This window comes from Anopheles merus, chromosome 2L (assembly GCF_017562075.2).
Source record: "Anopheles merus strain MAF chromosome 2L, AmerM5.1, whole genome shotgun sequence".
In the NCBI taxonomy this organism is placed as follows: Eukaryota; Metazoa; Arthropoda; class Insecta; order Diptera; family Culicidae; genus Anopheles; species Anopheles merus.
Genome location: NC_054083.1, coordinates 25,397,290 through 25,418,283, shown reverse-complemented (window position 1 = coordinate 25,418,283; position 20,994 = coordinate 25,397,290). Strand labels below are relative to the sequence as shown.

Below are 20,994 nucleotides of genomic sequence, written 5' to 3'. Positions count from 1 at the left end.
TAAAAGAACACTTACGCAATGTAAAATAGAACCTACAATTAGCCACATCAATGACGTACTTTCGGGAAGGAATGAGCGTTTCATCACACCACAAATTAAGTCGTTCTGCAATGGAGAATCCATAAAAAATACTCTCCATTTTAATTATTCATTCATCCATCGCAACTGAAAGCAAGATGTATCAATTAAGCATGAAAATGGAGGTTTCATAAACCTACGAGCTACGTAACAGCAAACAAAAGGCATAATTGCCACCTTTCCCGTGTGACGTGCAAGTGCATTTCACGCCTAAAGCCGTCGCAGCGCTTATCGATCGACGTACCTTTAAATCCCTTCGATAATTAAATCCCCAGCGAGCCAGCTAGGCAAATATTTGACTGATGAACCCGTCGAACAAGAGGAACAAAAAAACACCACAAATCTTCCCTCGAGAGTTATATCATTTCACACGCCGTGCGTTTATTTGTGCTTCAACATTAACACCTGCCTGTTAATACCACGCCCTAACTACCCTCCCTCCTTCGGTAGCTCACTGGTACGCTGGTTGACACTGGCTTGATGGCATTTAGGATCCCTGCCTGCAGCTCCCTACAGATAGTCCGCCCGGTACTTCTTGAGCAGTCCGCGCCACAGCTGCATCCGTCCGGCGCCTGGATTGCGCACCATGCGTGGCACCGTGTTAATCTCGAGACAGTCGAGATCGAAGTCAGCGGAGTCGCGTGCAACCTTCGAAACTGGTTCCCACCGCACGGGGACCAGGTTGGCGGGGACCTCACGCGTTGGATCTCCGTGCTTGGCGAAACTGGTCCAAAGCGCGATGAAGATATCGCGCACCCGACACTCATCGCTGTTTGGCGGCAGCTTCGGAAGAAAGCCCGGACTGTGTGTTGTGGGAAGGAAAACGGAACCCAAATTAATATTTCATCTTCTCTTCAAGCTCTGCAACATTTCACCAAAAAGTCAACCTACTTGAACATGTACAGCGTATCATCCCCGTGGCACGCTCCCGGCACATTCGACAGCTGAAAGATGCGCTTCAGCATACTGAACCGTCCATCGAACGTGAAGCGATAGTGAAAGTGGGGCGCATTCGGTTGATACTTGGCCAGCCACTCCGCACTGGTCGCCGAGTTGGTGATGAACGTGTTATCCGACAGCACATCACACATCTTATCGATCGTACGGTCGTTTACCGGCCGTTCGCCAAAGTAGAACTGCTTGATCTCGCGACCCACCGCAGCACGGTCTAGCTGGGGCGATCTTCCCAGCAGCACCGGAACAAACCGTTCCGGTGCCTTGCCGAACGCTTTCCACCGTTTGCCCAGACTGCGCAGCGCCAAGATGCCTTCCCCATCGTTGCACCCTTCCAGCAGGGGCATGCGCAGCGTGTCGTACGATTTGAGCAGCTCCCACGGTGGCTGCGTGATGATACTGTCCTCCGTTTGCTGCTGCTCCACCACCGGCCGGAAGATAAAGATGAGGGCGAGTTGCTTTTCCGCCTCGGTGATTGCTTCGTTTTGATGTCGGGCCAACTGTTTCGCTGACACTTTTTGGAGCGTTTCTGCGTGTGGAGGTACAAACACTCGTGTGATTAATGGTTACTGACACTGACAAAGGGCGCTGGCACGCGTTAGCTCTGCTCGATCGTCGTTTTGTATGGAGTGAATGTTGGGGGTTGGCGCGCGGGTGATATTCAAACGATCGTTTATCAAGCAAACAGAAAGCGAAACCATAAACCACGGCTTAGCGGTTGCTGCACAAGAAAAGGCATTGATATCGACACAATGAAGAGTAGTTCTCTTTTGCTGTCATGTCGGTTATGGTCCTTACAACCAGGAGAACATACACCGGCGTTCCGAGAAGGCGTGTGTGAACAGCAAATGATCGTGTAGCATTGTTAATGATAGTACGCTTTTCAACCTATGTCATTAACTGTTACTGTGTATTCATTTTGCGATTGTTGTTTTTGCAAATAATGTTTGTGTAACGACTTGCTACTGTAATGACCAATAAATGCAATTGCTATAATTCTGTCGTGCCCAATGTTATTTGTTCAGTAATTTTTTAACACCAATTATTTCAGCACATTTTCAATGAATACAGTATTTTATTACTTCCAATCGACAAAAGATCAAGAGAACATTTATTGATGCAAATGAGTTGATTTGTCTAAGTCAATGCCAGAACATCCGAGGAATGCCTTGCAATAACATGCAAGCATCAGTAAAATAATTACCAAATAAGAACCTATTTCAGAAGAAATATCTGTATAATATATTGAAGATATACTTTGTCTTTCCAATGATTACAGTTATACAAATTCCAAATCTAATTCCAATCCAGATTTACAGACGATAACAGAGCAGGTCTCTTGCAAAGATGATTGTACCCACTTGACATTCAAGGTTGTTTATAAAAAATCCAAGAACTTCAAGTGATTGGAATTAAACGTTAATTATAGTGCTGTACAAGGGGCACTAAAGTCACAAGACAGACGTCTGCTCTTGTGAGGTAGAGCGCTGTACTTGGTTTTGCCATTCGGGGTTAATTTGATTTGAGGCAGCTTTGGCCATTATGAAGCATATTAACCATCTATAGGACAAGTTAAGGACATGTAAATTGAGTCACATCCACAAAACTGACCATTTAACATTGAAATTACAGAGCTATTTTTATCTTGCATAGCTACATCAAGCTTAAAGTGTTACATATATCTTGCAGGTATATAATGTCCGAACGAAGCCTCATCGAGCTTGCCGACCTACTTCAAGGCATTTCCCCTTTTTTATTGAGTTATATCCTCATTGAAGAGAGCTACTTAACATAGTACAACCCATGTCCTTCTACTCCATACTGCGTCCCTCGCAAGCTAAAACTACTTACCAAGAACGCCCTGATCGCTGTCACCAGTGTAACCGAAGAAACGCGCCAACTTCCTTGCCTTTTCCTCCGGTTCAACTTGGAAAAATGATTCCGTAACTGCCACTCCACTCTGACAAATCACACGATGAATATATTTTCTAAAAAAAAACAACAAAGACAAAGACAAATGTCAAAGGATGATCGAAAATTACGCGACACCAGCTGTAACATTTGCAAACTCCTCCCAAACTCACATAATGTTCACACCTCCTTCGCCCACTTACCGCGAGTTCGGTGATAGATAGTGCAAATACGCCGACATGCTACCGGCACTTTCGCCGAACAGTGTTACATTGTCCGGGTTGCCCCCGAACTGAGCAATGTTTTCATTGACCCATTTCAACGCCAGCAGCTAGCAAACAAAAGCAATCCGGTTGATTAGCGAGTTGACACTTTCGATTTCATGTTTCTATGTTTTTTTTTTAATTTTGCCCAAACACCGCCCATACGCACGATCATTACCTGATCTTTAAGGCCCGCATTGCCCGGGATGCCGGCGGCCGGCAGGTAGAGGAATCCGTGCGGCCCCAACCGATAGTTGATGGTGACGACCAGCACGTCCCGCTCGATGAAGTGCTCCGGGTTGTAGAAGAAGCTGCTCCCGCTGCCACTCATGAACCCACCGCCATGGATGTACACCATGACCGGAAGCCGCGGCACACCCTTCGTTGTGTCGGCCTCGCCCGGCAGCCGGGGCGTGAACACGTTCAGATACAGGCACGACTCGGACCCACTGACCCAGGTGGAGAAGAAATCTTTCTGCACCCCATTGGCCCGCTCGGCGTAACAGTCGACGACAGGTTTGCGGAACCGTTCCAGCGCAACGGGTGGTCGGAAGCGTAGCCGCCCGACCGGTGGTTCCGCATATGGGATGCCCTTGAAGTAGTGATACTGGCCACCGTTCGGCAGGGTCGAGGTGACGCCCCGTACCTTACCCTGTCGCACACTTACAACTGGACGGACAGGCGGTGGCCAAAATCGGATCCATCGATGCTGCAGCACAAACAGCACCAAACCGTACGCGATGTGCAACAGGGCGCACGCAAAATCATACAACACACGTGCCCGGGCTAGTACCATCGTGCTCTGTCACCTATTACCACACACACACAGACACAAAATAACGTTCCAAACGGACTACGGAAACCCACCACGGCATACAACCCAATGGGATCAGTTCCGTTCGCGCGATGAAGTAGAACTAATCGCAAAAAAATCCGCGCGTCTTTACGCGCGAACGTATCGACAATTCCCCTCTACTGCCAGAGTCCCAGGGGGAGAAGACGGGGACAAGGGCACATACACACACATTGGTATGTGCGAGCGATGCTGCCCCTCCTCTTGTGCAAGCCACCAGCCAGTGGCTAGAGTATCTTATCGCGGTAGGCATTGCTAGAGCTTCATTCAGCGCACTAGACCCTGTGGGGAAGGTCTGTGAAGGATGAGGAGGAGTAGGAGTAGGTGGCGGCAACAACGAGTGATTTCACCAAGCCGAGCGATTAGCTATCTACACTTCGTATGCCGCACGCAGTTGTTTATTGCAGCGACCCGACCGGTTACTGTAGCATGTTTTGCTGTGACGCCGCCTTTTTCGCCTTTCCAGGGGGCACTATCGCACGGGTCCAGAGTGCACAGTGGCGGTGGCTCACCAGCCCCGTAACGGTGTTCGGCATCGGGGATGAATCAAAACAAAGTGCTTAGTCAGTCTGGAGGATCGGTCAGGGCGACATTGGTAGATATATTTAGCTCACCTACGTGCGACAGTTACCGGTACATGTGACCAAAAGTTAGGTCAAGCAGAAGCGTTCGATGTTTAGGGAGAGAATGATGCAGAATTACTATTCATATTGTTGAGATTTTTATTGAATAGCTTACAAAAATAATATGTTTTGATAACAAACGGTTATGAGTTTTCTCAGAAATATACGCAATCGTAATACATATGATCCCTCGCCTTAATAGCGCGATCTCCATTAGAAAAATATAGTACATAGACTAACTCTTGCGAGATCAAATAAAGATTAACACTTTACAACACAAAACTGTCTACCTCACTCCGGCAGCTTCCTAGAACCGTATCCATACGTCCGGAATAGCTCTCTCCAGAATGTACTACGCTTCAAGAAAGGATTCGCTACCATCTTCAAGCTTCGATCAATCTGCAGACACCTCAGTTTGAAGTAACTCTTTCCAGCGCAAGGTTCAATCGGTTCCCAGCGTACTAATCCCTCCGCAAGATCACCATCATCCGGCGTTGGATCTCCTCGGTGCGCAAAGTTACTCCACATCCTCACGAACGCTTGCCGAACCCAAACTTCATCTGCATCTCCGGGTAGTGTTGCATTCAGTGCCGAGCTAAACATGTAGAACACATCATCCCCATGGCAAACACCCGGCAGATGGTACATATTCAGCAATCGCTTCAAATTTCCCCACCGACCGTCGTGCGTGAAGTAGTAACAGTAATGCTTCACCTTCGGTTGAAACTTTGCCACCAGCTCGGCAGCAGTTACCGTGGCCATAACGTACTCATTGTCAGACAGGACGTCCAACAGCTCTGGGAGCATATCGCTGGTGATGGGACGTGTTTGGAAGTAGAATTGTTTCACCTTCTTGCCGAGCTCGTTTGCGTTGGCGGGAAGGCGTAACATTGGTGGCAAAAGTCGTTCCGGGTGAGCATTATACTCCGCGAGATGGTGCTGGGCTTTGGTGAGTGCGATCATACCTTCGCCACTGTTGCAGCCGGTAATGAGGGGTATGGGTGGATCGAGCTCTGTCTGTAAGGCGTCGAGTGGATGCTGCAGAACGATAGCACCGGGGTGGGGACGTTCTATTACTGGACGGAATGGAAATTGGAGTTCCTCGTGACGTTCACTGTCCGTCAGTGTGGCAAGCTGGTGTTTGAATAGTTCTTTGGCAGGTGTTTTCAGGAGCAGGTCTGTAAGAGAGAGGTGTTGATTAAAGATGATCTGGATGTAATAACAATGGATCTTACCCAGTGCTTCTTGGTCGGATGATCCTTCATAACCCACACATTTGGCTAACTTGCGGGCTTTCTCGCTTGGTTCGACTTGAAATGCCAAGTCGGAACAAGCGACTCCGCTTTGACAGATCACTCGATGGAAATATTTCCTGAAAGGAAAAATAATTCAATTCTACAACAACTTCTTAGCAACAAAACTCCTCGAAACCTCACCTAGAAACCGGAGAAAGGTAATGCAGATAGGCCGCCTTAGCTCCGGCACTCTCACCAAACAGCGTAACATTCTCCGGATCACCTCCGAACTGACCGATATTGTTCCGGATCCACTGCAACACTATCAACTGATCCTTCAGTCCCGCGTTACCCTCAATGCCTGCCTCAGGGAGGGAAAGAAATCCAAGTGGTCCAAGCCGATAGTTGAACGTTACGATCACTACGCGCTGCTCCATAAAGTGCACGGGATCGTACAGGAACGCATCACCACTGCCGCTGAGGAATCCACCACCGTGGATGTACACCATCACGGGAAGCAGCCCACAAGAGTCATTCCCGGTCAGGGCCGGTGTGTACACATTAAGAAACAGCCCATCTTCCGAACCGACCAACACATTGAGCAGTTGATCGTACTGCAAACACTTGCTACGCTCAACAAAACACTCCAACACAGGCGTTTGGAACGATTCCAGCGGAACTGCGGGCTGTTTGAGAAAATGGGGTGGAAGAGTAGGGGTTTTTGTTAACGGTTTATGTTGTGTCTGTGTCATCAAAACAATCCACTCATGTCGTATGCTTACCTGAAACCGTCGATCACCGACCGGAGGCACGGCATAGGGAATGCCCTTGAACGCATGGTAGCGGGTACCGCCGGCCGTCACCTGCGTAAGGCCACGCACCTTACCCGGGCCGAGCGTAACGGTACAGCAGTCGTTGGAAGTAGGTGGCCGTAGTCCGAGCCAAACACGATACAGCCAGGTCTTGAGTAGGCCGACGAGCAGCCGCAGTACGGCCGCTAGGAAGGGTTGCATTTTGGAGACTGAGCACGTTGACGATCGGATGGACGATCGTACCGAATTACAGAGTAAAAACTACCCTATGTCATAGTGAGTGTGTGTCTACAGTGTATGTAACTTGCAAGGTATACAGTACAATGTAATTGTTTGTAAGTGTGTTTGTGCAATTGGAAGTAAAGTCGTATCACAATTTCATGCATGTCGGTGGCACAAGCGATGTACGGGCCCGTATGGAATGAGGGTCATAAATTTTCGTACAAGTAGTCAGCATTTCTTTTTGCTGTGGTTTAGCTTTCCACGGTGCAGCGAGGAGCTTGAGTTCCATAAATGCTGTCTAGTGTGAGGGAGGTACAATCGGGTTTTATTGATGAGAAAATAGAGTGAAGCTAATGAGTGCTTCATCCAATGTGTGCCGCAGGCATGAGTCATATTAGTTAGTCGACGAGCTGTTTTGTGTGGAAGTCGAGATTGGACTGGTTTGGATTGGATATTTTGTATAGTGCAGTAACTGTTTCTAGCTAGCGATAGTTTCAATAATTTATCGGAAAAATTAACTATTGGAACAGAAGAAATTAGTTAGCTGATTGGGATAAAATTATTAACTCTTTTGTTCGGAATAATTCATCCAGTTTTTTCCTGTTGCCTATTGTTTTAGTATAGTATTCAATTTTAGCAAATTCAGAAATCAATACGATAACAATGTCGATTAATTGATATAATTTTTAAATCAGTTCATGTACTGCTCTTCTTATTCTTCTTCTTTTTTTCATTTTGGCACAACAACCGCTGGCGGTCAAGGCCTGCCTGTACTCACTAGTGAAGTGGGCTTGGCTTTCAGTGACTTATTGTTACCATAGCAGGATAGTTAGTTCTACGTATGGGGGCACGGTCTATTCGGGGCTTGAACCCATGATGGGGCATGTTGTTAAGTCGTACGAGTTGTCGACTGTACCACCAGACCGGCCATATACTGTCATGTACTGCTAAGCGTTAATTAATAATTAATATGGATCCAGAATCAGTCCAAAGTTCTTAATGGGGTTAGATCAGTTCTAAGACAGGATCAGCTTCAGGAACTATATAGAGTTGGGGTCAATTTCAGGATAGGTTCAGGACTTCAAAATTCACGAGATCAAAATGAGTACAGAATATGTTTTTTTGCCCTTTGAATTTAAAGCAAACCTGAGAATAGCGATGATTGAGGAAAACAAAACTCTATACGCTAGAGTTATTATAAACATCATAAATTTGATTGCGTGCCTTACATCCGGAGCGAAAAAAGTTCTTACGCGTAGATTAACAGCCAGAGTTGAGACTAGACTAGACGAGACGATCCAATAACTTTAAAATAAAAGTTCATCAGTAAAGTTCTCATCTTTTCGGCATTTGTTTAGTCAAAACATAGTCGGGATAGTTTAGCCAAAAGTTAACTTTCACTCTAGTAAAAATATAAACAATCTTAGCTTAGAACTATGTAACTTAGTAGATGAACTATCAGCTATAAGAGAGAAATCTCGATACGATAAAAGATGATCGAAGTTAAACGCGTTCATATTAGTGATCAGATTATATAGATATTAAATACGCATTTAACCCATTTAACATGAATCCATCCTATTTTTTCTCTAAGCACAAAATAAACCATACATCTGTACGTAAATGAAAAAAAAAAAACACTCACTAGACCGATTTATTCATACATGCTGGTTTAATATATTTAGCAATAAAACCAATATGTAAATAGCTATCGATTTCCAAAAGGATATCATCTATGGAATTTTTTATATTGTTTTAGGTAAAACTCAATCAAACAATGCAATTTAAAAGCAAATCAACTCATTTAGAATGAGAAATAAAACATTCAGATACAACCGCTTCACAAAAACATCCTCCCATGACGGGTTATCAGCCAGTTTGACATCGCTTTAAAAGAGTCCACCCGAGTACATCGTACACCGCTTGACACATGTACGTAGATCATTCACCAAAGCACTACAGCCCATTATATCGTACCCGCTTTATTGACACTTATCACGAAATCACATACCCCGTCCGACCGCAAAGCGTGGGTTGCCATCCACCCTCTCCGGTCGAATGGTTCAAACCAAGTCACCCCACCCAATCTCATCTAAACATACAACACGTTCATCAGACACCCGGCAGACGAAAGGAAAATACATCCTGCCAGCAGCAACAAAGTGAAAACCTCTTACGTTCGGCTGGGTGTCAAAAGAAGGGAACAGAAAAAGGGGAACGTAGAAACCGAAGACCCCTAACCCTACGATGTTTTACCGATCGCGGTGTGCCGGTGTCGACTATCTGCAACAGATAATCGCTTTAGATTTTAACAAAACATTTAAACTGCCTATTAGCCAAAGAAACGGGGTCAGAAAAGGCAAAGGATGTATGAAGGTACGTGCCCTAACGCCGCGCTAAGCCGCAAAGGTAAGACCGCTCGGTTGTACAATTGCAGGGAGGGTTAGTTTGATTGAGAGGTGTGTGTGTGTTTTTTTTGTGGCTTTGTACCGGCACCATCAAGCGTTGTTGTACCACTTATTTTGATGAACTCTCGCACTACCCTTTTATCGTGTCTTGTCGGTGGTAGAAGCAAAGGATCATTCTAGCCAACACGACCCGAAGGGAATTGACGTTCACTGACGAAAGGACCTCTTTTATGGTGTGTTTAGTAACATCAAGAACCACACTGAAAAGAACGTTATTTGTATCGATGATGTTTTACACCGGCGCGAACGCACTCCACAGATGATTGGTGGCGGCTGGTGTCCCTTGGTAAGCCACAATTTTTCGCGAAACGGCGACCATAAATCTTCCTAGCCTCACCTTCAAACAGGGTAAGGCTTACGGCCCCGTACATGGCATCACCTGCTTATTACTGGGTCATAAATTGCAGGTATAGAGAGAGTTTGTGCGTTTTTAAGGTGATGTGCTCGCCTTACAGACCATCTTCTTCGAGTAGATAACAAACAACCCCTCCCGGTAGTGGCGTTTTTCACTCAACGGCTTATGGAAAATAAGGAAAATGTCCTCCCACCCGGCACAATGCTGCGTACGTTCGAGTGCGTTACTGGTGACCTGTACTCCACTCTCCACCTTCCCCTCGGCCTGCAACTCCCACGAGCGTTCTGCCGGAAGTCATGTGACAAGCCCGATCGAAGTGATTCATGTCGTGCAGCCACGAGTAACGAGCGTTATGTTATCCCGAAATGCGGCCATAATGTGAAGTGCCAGCAGCGGTTCCACAGAATTCCCCAGAAAACGACAGCGGCCATAAAAAGGGATGAAAAAATAAGTAGTAACAACCAACAAGCGGGATCGGCTCGAGACGGGGAAGAAGTATCGGGACTTTTGATAAGTGACGCATGAAATTCGTAATTGCTCACTCCTAACGATGTCGCGTTCTGGTGGGGGCGACCGGTTATGCGCGAACGGTTCTGAAACGGTGGCCGGAAGCTGAATCTCGCCTGCACGTCGCTGTTGTCGTTGCTGTCGTGGTTCTTTCTTTGGACACGAAAGAAGGGGGGACACACATGAATAAAAAAGAAACAGGGAAACGCGTCCCACTGCTGCTGATGCTAATAAAGAAAAGTTTCTTCACTGTGGTGCGGTGCTGTTGCGTCCCATTGTCGTGTGAGGTTGATGAGCGCTCGGGCTGATGCGCACGGATTGATGGATGAAACAATTAGTCTTGCAAATTTCGGGCAGAGTGGGAGGTTTCACCATTCACGGGGTGTGCATAGTACAAAAGACTGTATAAACGCATCGTGACAATGTAGGAGGATTGTTTTTGTGTGTATAATGGGCAAAAAGATGTAAAGGAGCTTTCATGTTACGTTCTAGCAGGATTCTATGGATTCAATGGTAGACAAAAGTGGGGTTATTTCAATGAAGATATTACAAGAAATATACAAAAAACATAATAGTTTTAAAAACAATAATTCAAAAATAGTGTGATAGTGTGTAACATTCTTTTTTCAAACACTTTTTTGAATACATTTAGGGGCTTTGCTTCAATAACGTAGCTAACCAAAATATTAAATTAAAATTAATTTGAATACGATCGAATTAAAAGTAAATGGCATTGAAGCTTGTCAGATCAAATTATATACTAAAAGTAAATATAGTTGCTCTTGATTCTACAATGATACTGTATTAAAATTGTACTTTACCTAAAGCAGAGATAGAAAACCGCCTGAAAGTATGCAAAATGTGCTACAGATAATCAGCAATACGCCTTTAAAGGGATGTTTCATTGAGTAATCCAAAATGCGTTCTATTTTATTTTGTCAATGCCATAGATTTCTGCAAGTATATGCTACGTTTAATGCATTCATTTGCAAATCTATATATCGATTTAAACCAGACCTCCGATACCTAGCCCAGATTATCGTAAAACCACTTCCACTTCCCAACGCTCGTCTACTGCACTAGTTCCAGTTCCACCGTCTATCCACGACAGTTGTCCATCTCTCTTAACACGATTTGCCTTCAATTCTTTGTCTGCACTTCCATTGCGTTACTACTAGCATTTATTCTGTTCTTCAACGAGTCCACAAGCACGGCAAAATATGCTCCAAACCGACATAAACCGAGAGCTATCCTTACCGTAACATATTCCCCACATAGTCGTTACTGTTCATTGTCTCTCTTTGTCGCTCCCATTATGTTAGGAACTTGTGTTTTTCCCGCTTGTCCTTGTTTTTTTTCTTCTTTTTTTGCAAACACTTCTCTACTTTCAACCTGCATTCGATTTCATGGCGCGGACAAAGCGGAGCGAACTGGACAAAACAAGCACCGCAAAGGATGCGTGACATTTTAACGACTCTGCTCGGTTTGCATTTGGTACGACGCGAAAATAAAGCCATAAACGTTCCCCGCTCAACATATCGTCGGGGTGGGGTGATAAAAAACGCTTTCCCATCATCACTACCACCACATACGAGGTTAGGTTTTGTGTTTTAGTATCGCTTCTAGTACCGTCGTATGAGTAAAAGTGAAATGATGCCATTTTATTGAACGACGAAAAAAAAGCAAAAGAAAGCCAAAACCAGGAGAAAAAGATTGCAGAGGAATGGTACGGAGAGGGAGGCGGGAGTTATTTCGCCATCGTACCCGCGTAAACGAGCAACCTGTTCGTCACTGGTACCAGAATTTGCAACACAGCAATGACGTTACGCTACACCCAGTTCTTCGACCGGATCAAGGTTTACACAAACATTTGCGTCGTTCCATAAAATGGAAAACTGTACTGGGGAGGAAGGTGGATGCTTGGGGTAAGAGGGAAAAGCAAAATGGCACAATCTTGCCGTTTGCAACCGGGACGAAACAAGGATGCGATGATACTGGCCAACAGTAAGCCACGCCTCGTTCACCAGCAGAAGCGTTACCATGCGTTACCGAGCGAGTAGCAGCAATTGCGCGCCTGCTCTGCATCATCTTTCCCAACTGCGTCTGGGTTTGTAAGTATCTTCGCGTGCTTTTTCTCTCTCTCTCACACACACACACTGTCTCGCGAGTACCGGAGTCGGAAAAACCCGTTCGTCCGGTCGCCATTACTGGAAAATCCTTCTACCAGCTAGAACGGTACTCCCACCATCAGAGTGAACGTCCGTCTCACTTACTTCGCTGCTTTCCACAGTGCACGGGCGGTGTAACAGGGAGCGAAAGCTTTTCGTTTGCCAGCGATGCAGCGGAGCACGGGGACGAGGGGGTTTTTTGCGCGAAAGGAAAACCTCATCGAGTGGATGATCCTTCCTGTGGTCGGGGCTCGCTGGTCTCGCAAGCGGATATCCACTTTACAACGCGGGTCCCAAGGTCCCGCGCGAACCAGATCCGGTGGCATCCGACATTGAAGAGTGTACCGTGTGTTCGAGAGGCTGCGTCTTATCCCGCCGGATCCATCCGCACAGTTTGGGAGTTTGTTACAGCACAGTTTTCGGAAGCCCGTCGGAAAGCGGGTGGTTGTTTTTCTTTGTTCGTTTGAAAGGGGTTACAAACTATCGATAGATATCGCTCGCAAAAAAAATCTCATAACGCTGTGAACGACTTGTGCGCTGGAAGTTAGTTTATTGAATGGCAAAATAAAAAGCAAAGTAAAGCGACCGAAAGTGAAGTGAACAAGTGATTCAGAGGCGCTAGATGGCCTGCACTGTGCCCTATCCAACGATTCGACTGTACTGATAAAAGACAGCGTGTAGTGTACGGTGTTGTTCTTGTGCCTGCACTCGCTGGCAGGCCAAGAGACTGCAAGAGAGAATCCGTGAATAATTTGTCATGCGTCGGAAACCAACCACGATTGCGGGCTGTTCCAAGTAAGACTGGACCAGCATTGAAGGATCGCGCCAAACAAACACACCGAGAAAAAGCAAGTGAACGGAAGCGTGCTCTTTGCAGTGCATAGGACAGTCGAAGCTATCTTTATCGATCGGTTTTCCCTGTGGCCGCGGTTCGGTCGCCACTGGACGCTGTTTTGTTAATTGGCCAGTTGTTGCATTCGCCAGTGCATTCGTGTATGTGTACATGGCCAAAGTACAAGTGAGATAAACAATTGCACAAAACAAGTACCGAAAAAGGACATGAGCGGTGTAGTGTATGGTGTGGACGATTCCATGCAATAAACAGGCAATTTAAAGCTACGCGAAGATAAAAGGCAAAGGTGCATGGTAGTAGTGCTCGAAGAAATGGAACAGTTTCAATCGTAAGGGACGAAGAATTTGCTTTCCGCAGTTCGGTTTGATTGTGGTACAATAGTGTTTGAAGTGTTTGTGCTCTAACTATAGTTGAACAGGGACGCTGTTTTCATCAATTTCGAGTAAAGGTATGCAGGATAATTTGATTGAAACATCTATAAATCATAATTTTTTATTTTGCGAGACTTATTTAAAAGTGTAAATATTTATAGCACATAACACCTAATTATTATCCTCCATAGATTATACAATCGTCTGTTAAACACTTAGTGGAAGGGAATTTAAATTAATTTATGTTAAACATACGTCAGCAGCCACGTCAGTGCCTCAATAGTGTAACATATTATTTATGCCGCATTTGATTTTCTGGCTGATAGTGTTTGTCTGACTGTCTGGCTGCTCATGGCTGTTCATTGCAGTAAGGGCTGAAGATTTTGAATTATTAATACTTTCTCCATAAATCAGTCCGCCCTCTTGGAAAAGCCGTGTTTAGCTGACGGTAGCACTAACCCGTGATCATGTTTGCTGTAGAAACCGTTGCTCTGCATAAATTTGAGAAGCTGCTTGTTTTGCTAATGCTTTATTCATTTTGCTTATTGTTTTATGTGCGAGAAAGGGGTGTTTTAGAAGAATATTGAAGAAAATATTGCTTTAAAATGTGAGGTTGTTGGGAAATGTGTTTCTCAAATTTGCTTATTTGTTTGTACGTAGTTTTAAATCAAATAAAAATTAGTAAAGTAATGGCGTGACGATTTGGTAAAATAAAAACTAACTAATAGATTTCTTGATCTTTTTTTATATGTTTCAAGTTAAACTCAAAATGATGCAAACGTGAAAACATGATAAATAACTAAAAGTATTCTACATGACATCCAAACTTATCATTATTCAATGATAAATTCGGCTTAGGAACTGATGCGCTTGAATTACGTATTGTTTGATTATTGCTAAAAAAAATTACCAAAAACGGACAAATTTTGATTATTGCATACCTTTTGGCGCTTTTTAAGACAGTTAAGTGATTGTGTTTGCTTTTGCTGTTGATTTGAACTCAAACATAGCATAAAATGGAAAACCAAGACTTATTGAATGGAAATTTAGTTACGAATACATCTTTAAAAGGTAAACATTCAATATAAGTGAAACTTAAATTCATAAAGTAATAAAAAAATTTAAATATTATTCTAAAATGCGAAAAGAAGCGCAAAAATACTACATATCACCACATGATGTTTTCTTATATTCTCTCAATGGCCGACCTAAAGAAAATCTTGCTGTTAGTTTTTCCGAGCTGCTGCACTGATACATGCTAGCGGTTTTATTATTTTGGTATGCTTTTCATAGACAATATATCTATCAGTTACTGCTAATAGTTCGTTTGCCAGATTATGGTTGAATAGCTCTTCTAAATACTCACTTCACAGTTGTACTGGACTGCTCGGTGCAGCAACCGACAAGATTTGCTTTACCTTTTTCATCTAACTAGTTAGTTATTCGAAACAAGTAGGAGAAAAACTGTGCAACAACATTTCACTTTAACAATTGGAAGAAAATACATGCTATACAACATTTAATGCGAATCTTATCCAAAGCATTGTTTAGCTCATTTGCTTAATCTTATTTGGGTTTTCAATGCTACGAAAATTATTAGTGAGTGAGTGAGTTACGGTTTGTAGTGTCTCAGTAAAAGCATAATGTAAGAAAAAAAACCTGTTAATTATTTATTGAACAAAATGAAAAAAATATTATTGACATTATATCCACTAGTCATCGTTTGACACTTACTATGCGATCTTCCAATTCATTAGTCTTGCACTACGCACTTCAATAAACTCAACCGATGCAGTTTTGATGCAATTTAATGCCCGTATCGGTACGACCCGCACTCACTGATAAGCCAACTGTACGTTCCATATCACACGCACCAACAAACCGAATGGACCCCCAAACTGCCGGCGGCCGGTTATGTTTGTGTTTGAAAATTCGATTTATGTTCGGTACCGGAAGCACTCAATTGTGCAACAAAACAGCTTGTGCCAGTGCCACCAAAACGTGGCACTCCATTGCCCCTTTGTCGCACCACCGGTTTGATGGCGTTTTTGGTACACGCGTTTGTGTTGTGGTGTTCCCTGTCGGTGATGGTGACGCTAAACTAAAGTCGTGTGCGCGGGCGTATCTCGATCGACGCACTTGTTGACTAGCATTATGTTGATTTTTTTTATGTTACCATTGTTGAAAGACCATTGCGGTCGTCCGGGCGTCAGTAGTTCCACGATCGCGAACCGGCAAGTCGTATGTACACTGTTTATGTGACCAGAACGCCGGTTTGCGTTGGTTTGAAGAAATCAAGCAGTTAACTTCGTTTTAGGATATTTGTGCAACATAGTTTAATATTTGTAGTGAACAAATATGTGCTTAAAAAGAACGTTAGTAATAACATTCAAAATCCATCTTAATGAATCACAGAGCTGTTAAGAAAAATGAGGTAAATAGAAATAATGCTAACAAATACGCTCAATTGCTTGAGACTGTTTTAAGTCCCTTAACTATACTAAGTGTTTCAGTTGTAGTTCTGATACACTTACTGAGTTCTTTGTGATATTAAGTGTTACATTCATGTCTAGTTTGGGATTTGAATAACAAAGCGTCAACAGCAGTTCAGTAAAGTTTGCCAACAGTAGCAGAACCACTGAAAACCTCTTGTGTTGTAAATGGGTAAATTAGAAACGAAATAATAAAATAGTGAAGGGCCATCTATAAATTACATTACGCTCACAGGGAACGTTACGATTTCTTACATAGGAGGATGGTTTCAAGATACTCCCAGAATATCAAATTAGTTTTATATAAGGAAATTAGAAATGAAAACGTTTTTTTCCGTAAATTTTTTTAAACACCAAACCGTTACATTTCAGCGATATTATCTGTTACTACTGTTGAGTGAGTTAAAAAATATCCTTTTACCGTTACGCTATTTATGGACGGCCAATGATTGTCGATGATTCGGATCGATACGAATCTATTGTACATTACTTTATTATGATGTTCTTTTTGGAAGAAGTAATTGACTGAGCGAAGTGGCCTTAATACACTGATAAAAGATTTTCAAAGAATTCAACATAAAAATTCAAACAATTAGATATTAGTTGCTTCGCTCGAAAAATACTTCGAAATCGCTTTTAAAAAGATAATTGTCATAACTTTAATACCTGAGGCACGATAATAAAAATTATACTCAAGATTCGTTGACACAAACAGTTTTGAATCCACGTATCCGCGTAAGTCCGCGTAAGAACCGTGTAACTCGGGAACAGACTGTAATCAGTGAATAATTACAATTCGTATTTTACAAACGAAATCCAGTCGGTGAAGAAAGATATAGCTTTCAAACGTAAACAAACAGTTTACTATGCTCTTGCTTTCAGAAATCCAATGGTAACGGCACACGATTCGATCGTAGTGGCATATGATTCGACCATAGTGGAACGCGATTCAACCGTACTGGCACGCGATTCAACCATGGATGCACGCATTCGATCGTAGTGGCATGCGATTCGAAGCAGGCGGTTTGCGATTCGATGCAAACGGCACGAGATTCGAACGTAGATGGAAACATGTGTATTTGATAAAAGAAATCTAATTGAATAGATGATTAAAAATTCACAAGCATCTCTTTGTTTTCAAATTGTGTGTACATCCTACACCTCATGTCATTTCAACCACAAAACCTATATCAATAAAAGCTAAACCGAAGGGGCAATGTACCCCAAAAAACCGACAATGACAAAGCTCAACTAATCTACCATTAGGTACTTGATTTGGTAGCTCGTTAGCAAAATTACCTTGGCAGTTAATTAAATTAGCTCCATCATTGCTCGCCACGGCAATGTTGATCCTTGATGGTTCACCACGATATCCATGGCTCGAATCCGTCCCACAAAACTGTCCCTGTGCGAGCGAGTTATCTTACCCCGAAACGACAAACCAACGTTCCTCCCAAATTGCGTACCGATCGGCAGTCTCCACACAGACACACATGCACACACACGTCTCGCAATGCTCGCCAATCTCGTTGGACCATTTATCTGGCCGGTGCTAATCGCCAGCGCACGCTCGGCGATTCAAATTTCCAATTCATTTGCTCTCGTGCCCGGACGCGCGAATGCACGCATATCCTGCATACGGACGGGAGAGGGAGGCCGAACGGCCATTGGGCCGAGCGGAAGCCGGTGCATACATTTTCCTTTTCATGATCATTAAATGAAAACGCCCGTTCAACCGAGTCCCGGAACGAGCCCGACAGAGGGTTCAATGGTTCGAGTCCACTTCCTCGGAGGATGTGCTGGATGGACACAGGGCAAAGGCAAATCGACACCGGTCCAGTGAGGCTTTTGTGAGTCTGTGTCGAGTGTGGGTGTATGTGTGTGTATTTGTTCGAGGACAGGGTTTCATCCCAGCTTCAGCGCCGAAACGACAAAGACACGACGCTGGAGCGGCACAAGGCGAATCGAGTCAAGCGTGGCGTGAGGAGATTTATGCACGTAAATCAAACTTTCCGCTTCCGGTGGTATTTTGAATATTCATGATAGTGACGAACAGGAACGAGGGGACCAGGAATCGGTTTACCGTCCTGGAAAGTGAACTTGCCGGTTGCATGGTAGGCGCAGTGTTCCTGCTGAGCGTACTTGTTGGTTGGCTGGCTCGCACTGCCTGGCTGGTGTAGTAAAATGGCAGATGGGCATTTATCATCATTGTTACCGTGGACGGGTGGCCGTTAAGTTTATCTTGTTGTTTATCTCAATGAGCCGTTAGTGTAGAATAGTAACTTCTATGAACCGATTAAAATGAAATACGCTGCATTTTGAGCTTCATTAAAGTATCAAGGCATACGTATCAACTATTACATAAAAAAGCTACTTTCAGAAGATCAATGCCTTCATCTTAAGATCAATGCTCCATTAACGTCTAGCTATTCCTTCAAACATGCTAATCACATCCGTACTTATGTTCCATTTTTTAAACATTCGTCACTCCTCAGGGTCAAACGAAAGTACAGCAGCAAAATGTACGAAAGCTCCTGCTCCTACCAGACAGCACTGGATCTGAAACGCGGCGCTTCACCACTCGTAACGCACCAGGTAAAGTCGGAAGACTGTCTTGGCCTGACGCAGTGCACCGACTGGGGCACGTACCGGTTCCATCAGTCAACGTTCGAGCAACTCAAGCAGAGTGTGGAAAAAGCGAAGGCAGCGCTGCAGGATCGGACGTCCTTTCTTGGAAGCTCCAGTGCATTTAGGTACGATGAGAGAATGTTTTTGTTTTAATGACAAGGATCTTTTAAAATGTGTAAATGTGTAACTGTTTCTATGTTCCTACAGTGACATTTACTCTTCACCACGGCTGACAGAATCGCTTGAGAACGTTATCTCACATAGCACCGGTACAAACAGCAGCAGCGGTACGGGCAGCACTAACCCTGTCTCCAATGGCAACGCAAACGCTGAAGCTAACGCCAGCAACGGTAACGCTACCAGTAACGGCACTAACGCTGGCAGTGTACTAAACGTCAGCGGTAGCGGTAGTGCCGCTGGTAGTGCGGGAAACGGCACAAACTCTAGTGCTGGGAGCGGTGGTGGAGGAGGAGGTAGCGGTGGAACGTCTGGAAGTAGTGCGGGTGGTGGTGGAGCGAGTAGTATCAGCGTTATAAATGCGACGTCGCTCGTGTCACCCTCGAATCTGCTCGGTAACGGGCTGTCAAGTCAGCGTCATCGAAGCGATCTGCTCGGTACGGCAAATCTTAACCTGGTGTCCTCGACCCAGTCACCTACGACGACCTCGACCCCGTCATCCATTCTGTCGCAAAATCTGGAGTCACCGGTGGACGTGAAATCACGGCAAGGTAGGAATTTTAAGGATATTCTTAATAATTTGTAATCATAAGTTAAGCCGGGACAGTCGTCAGCTCGTACAACTTAACAACATGCCCGGCATGGGTTGAACTCCCGACAGTACTGTCCATACGTAGGACAGATTATCCTAATCTGACAGGATAATCAATAAGTCACTGAAAGCCAAGCACACTAGTGTTACAGGCAGGCCTTGACCAACAACGGTTGTTGTGCCAAAGAAAAAGAATCATAGGTTAAAGGTATTGAAAGATGTCATAATTGTAAAAAAAGCTGTCAAAAATAGCTAAGCTATGTATATTCAATGATATTTAAGAGTAATATGCTTTAGTGCTGAGTTATCGGCTGTAGAGAAATGGATCTTCGGATGCGGGTCAGCGTCAGCGACTGCGACTACATCCGTCCGTCGTCCAAATTTGTCTGGATGGTTTCAAATCATTCCAAATCAGTGAAATGTAAAGTGAAAATTTGAATAACTAAGTCTGGAGTTATACGACGATGTCCAGAATCATCCTATAGATGTCAATAGTTCTAAGTCGCTCGGTTTGGTTCTTGGTCTTACCCCTCCTCTTGTAAAAGCCGGAGCTATCCGAATTTTTCGGAATTTGTAATCGTCCAAATTTCTCCATTTCTAATAGACATACTTTGCCGTGTAATGTGTTTGATGACTGTTACGGTTGCCATGTGGTATGTTTTGGGATAGTCACGGTATATTCGATTTTGGGACGGTTGCTATGTAGTAACTTTGAACTCGCGTTGGTCAGGTGGCCTTCGTCATCGTTTGCCGAATTAAGTAGAACTGAGGTGGATACTGTTTCGAAGCGGACGTTCGACACTTGATCGTCCAGGCGATCATAGAAACCTTTAGGAGGTTTCCCTTACTGGAAACGTTGGAGTTTAGAGGCCTTACCTTGGGCAGGGGGACATATCTAAACTCTTTAAATGAGAACTCGATAGATGTAGGATGGGCATAGTCCTATCCTGACATTCCGAACGAATCTGACCTGCCATGATCGGAGTTGGTTTTATTTATACTCAAAAGAAGTTAAGGGTTTCTCACATTTAGTTCCGGGTTGTATGTTGGAAAGTTATTGTTTTCACTAAGCTAGTTACGTTTGTCTTTTGTTGACAAGAATGATGGTTCTTGTCACTAAGTTCCTGTTTTGGGTTTAATGCTTATACTGTTCCTGCTTTGGGTTATAATGCATAAAATGTTCCTGCTTTGGGTTATAATGCATAAACTGTTCCTGCTTATGTTGTACGTTTCGGTTGGTTCTGTTAAGTGTGTCACAATTGTTTTTATATGAACGGTGTGGCCTGAGCTCTTCCGGGTGTGTATGGTATGATCTGATTTGCTGAGTGTTTTATAATGGATGTGTTACAATGGTGTGATTTGGCTTTCCAAAGTGTGTTACTATGTGTCTATGGCTGATAGTGTGTATTACAATATGTTCTGTATAGCAGAT

At 44.1% G+C, this 20,994-nt stretch overlaps 2 protein-coding genes across 2 annotated transcripts; one reads left to right on the top strand and one right to left on the bottom strand.

Annotated features, from left to right (window-relative positions):
* Positions 1 to 437: 437 nt before the first annotated feature.
* LOC121593328 lies at positions 438 to 6,930 on the bottom strand. The gene is made up of 9 exons (XM_041915585.1): positions 6,700 to 6,930; positions 6,119 to 6,603; positions 5,918 to 6,054; positions 5,114 to 5,860; positions 3,385 to 3,887; positions 3,147 to 3,274; positions 2,884 to 3,020; positions 970 to 1,561; positions 438 to 880 (listed from the first exon to the last, which is right to left on the bottom strand). Exons 1-9 carry the CDS (start codon positions 6,928 to 6,930, stop codon positions 589 to 591), a joined length of 3,252 nt encoding a protein of 1,083 aa, XP_041771519.1. The 3' UTR covers positions 438 to 588.
* A 12,001-nt stretch (positions 6,931 to 18,931) lies between these two features.
* LOC121592290 (cell wall protein IFF6-like) lies at positions 18,932 to 19,556 on the top strand. Its single transcript, XM_041913689.1, has 2 exons — positions 18,932 to 18,939; positions 19,001 to 19,556. The coding sequence occupies exons 1-2, from the start codon at positions 18,932 to 18,934 to the stop codon at positions 19,554 to 19,556; spliced, it is 564 nt and encodes a 187-aa protein (XP_041769623.1).
* Positions 19,557 to 20,994: the final 1,438 nt, after the last annotated feature.

Excerpts from the sequence above, each read along its gene's own strand:
- LOC121593328 (XM_041915585.1), bottom strand. The coding sequence starts at position 6,930 with ATGCAACCCTTCCTAGCGGCCGTACTGCGGCTGCTCGTCGGCCTACTC. Across the intron at positions 3,275-3,384 it reads ATGCGGGCCTTAAAGATCAG|CTGCTGGCGTTGAAATGGGT; the intron begins GTAATGATCGTG and ends TTTGTTTGCTAG. Across the intron at positions 3,021-3,146 it reads TATCTATCACCGAACTCGCG|AAAATATATTCATCGTGTGA; the intron begins GTAAGTGGGCGA and ends GTTTTTTTTTAG.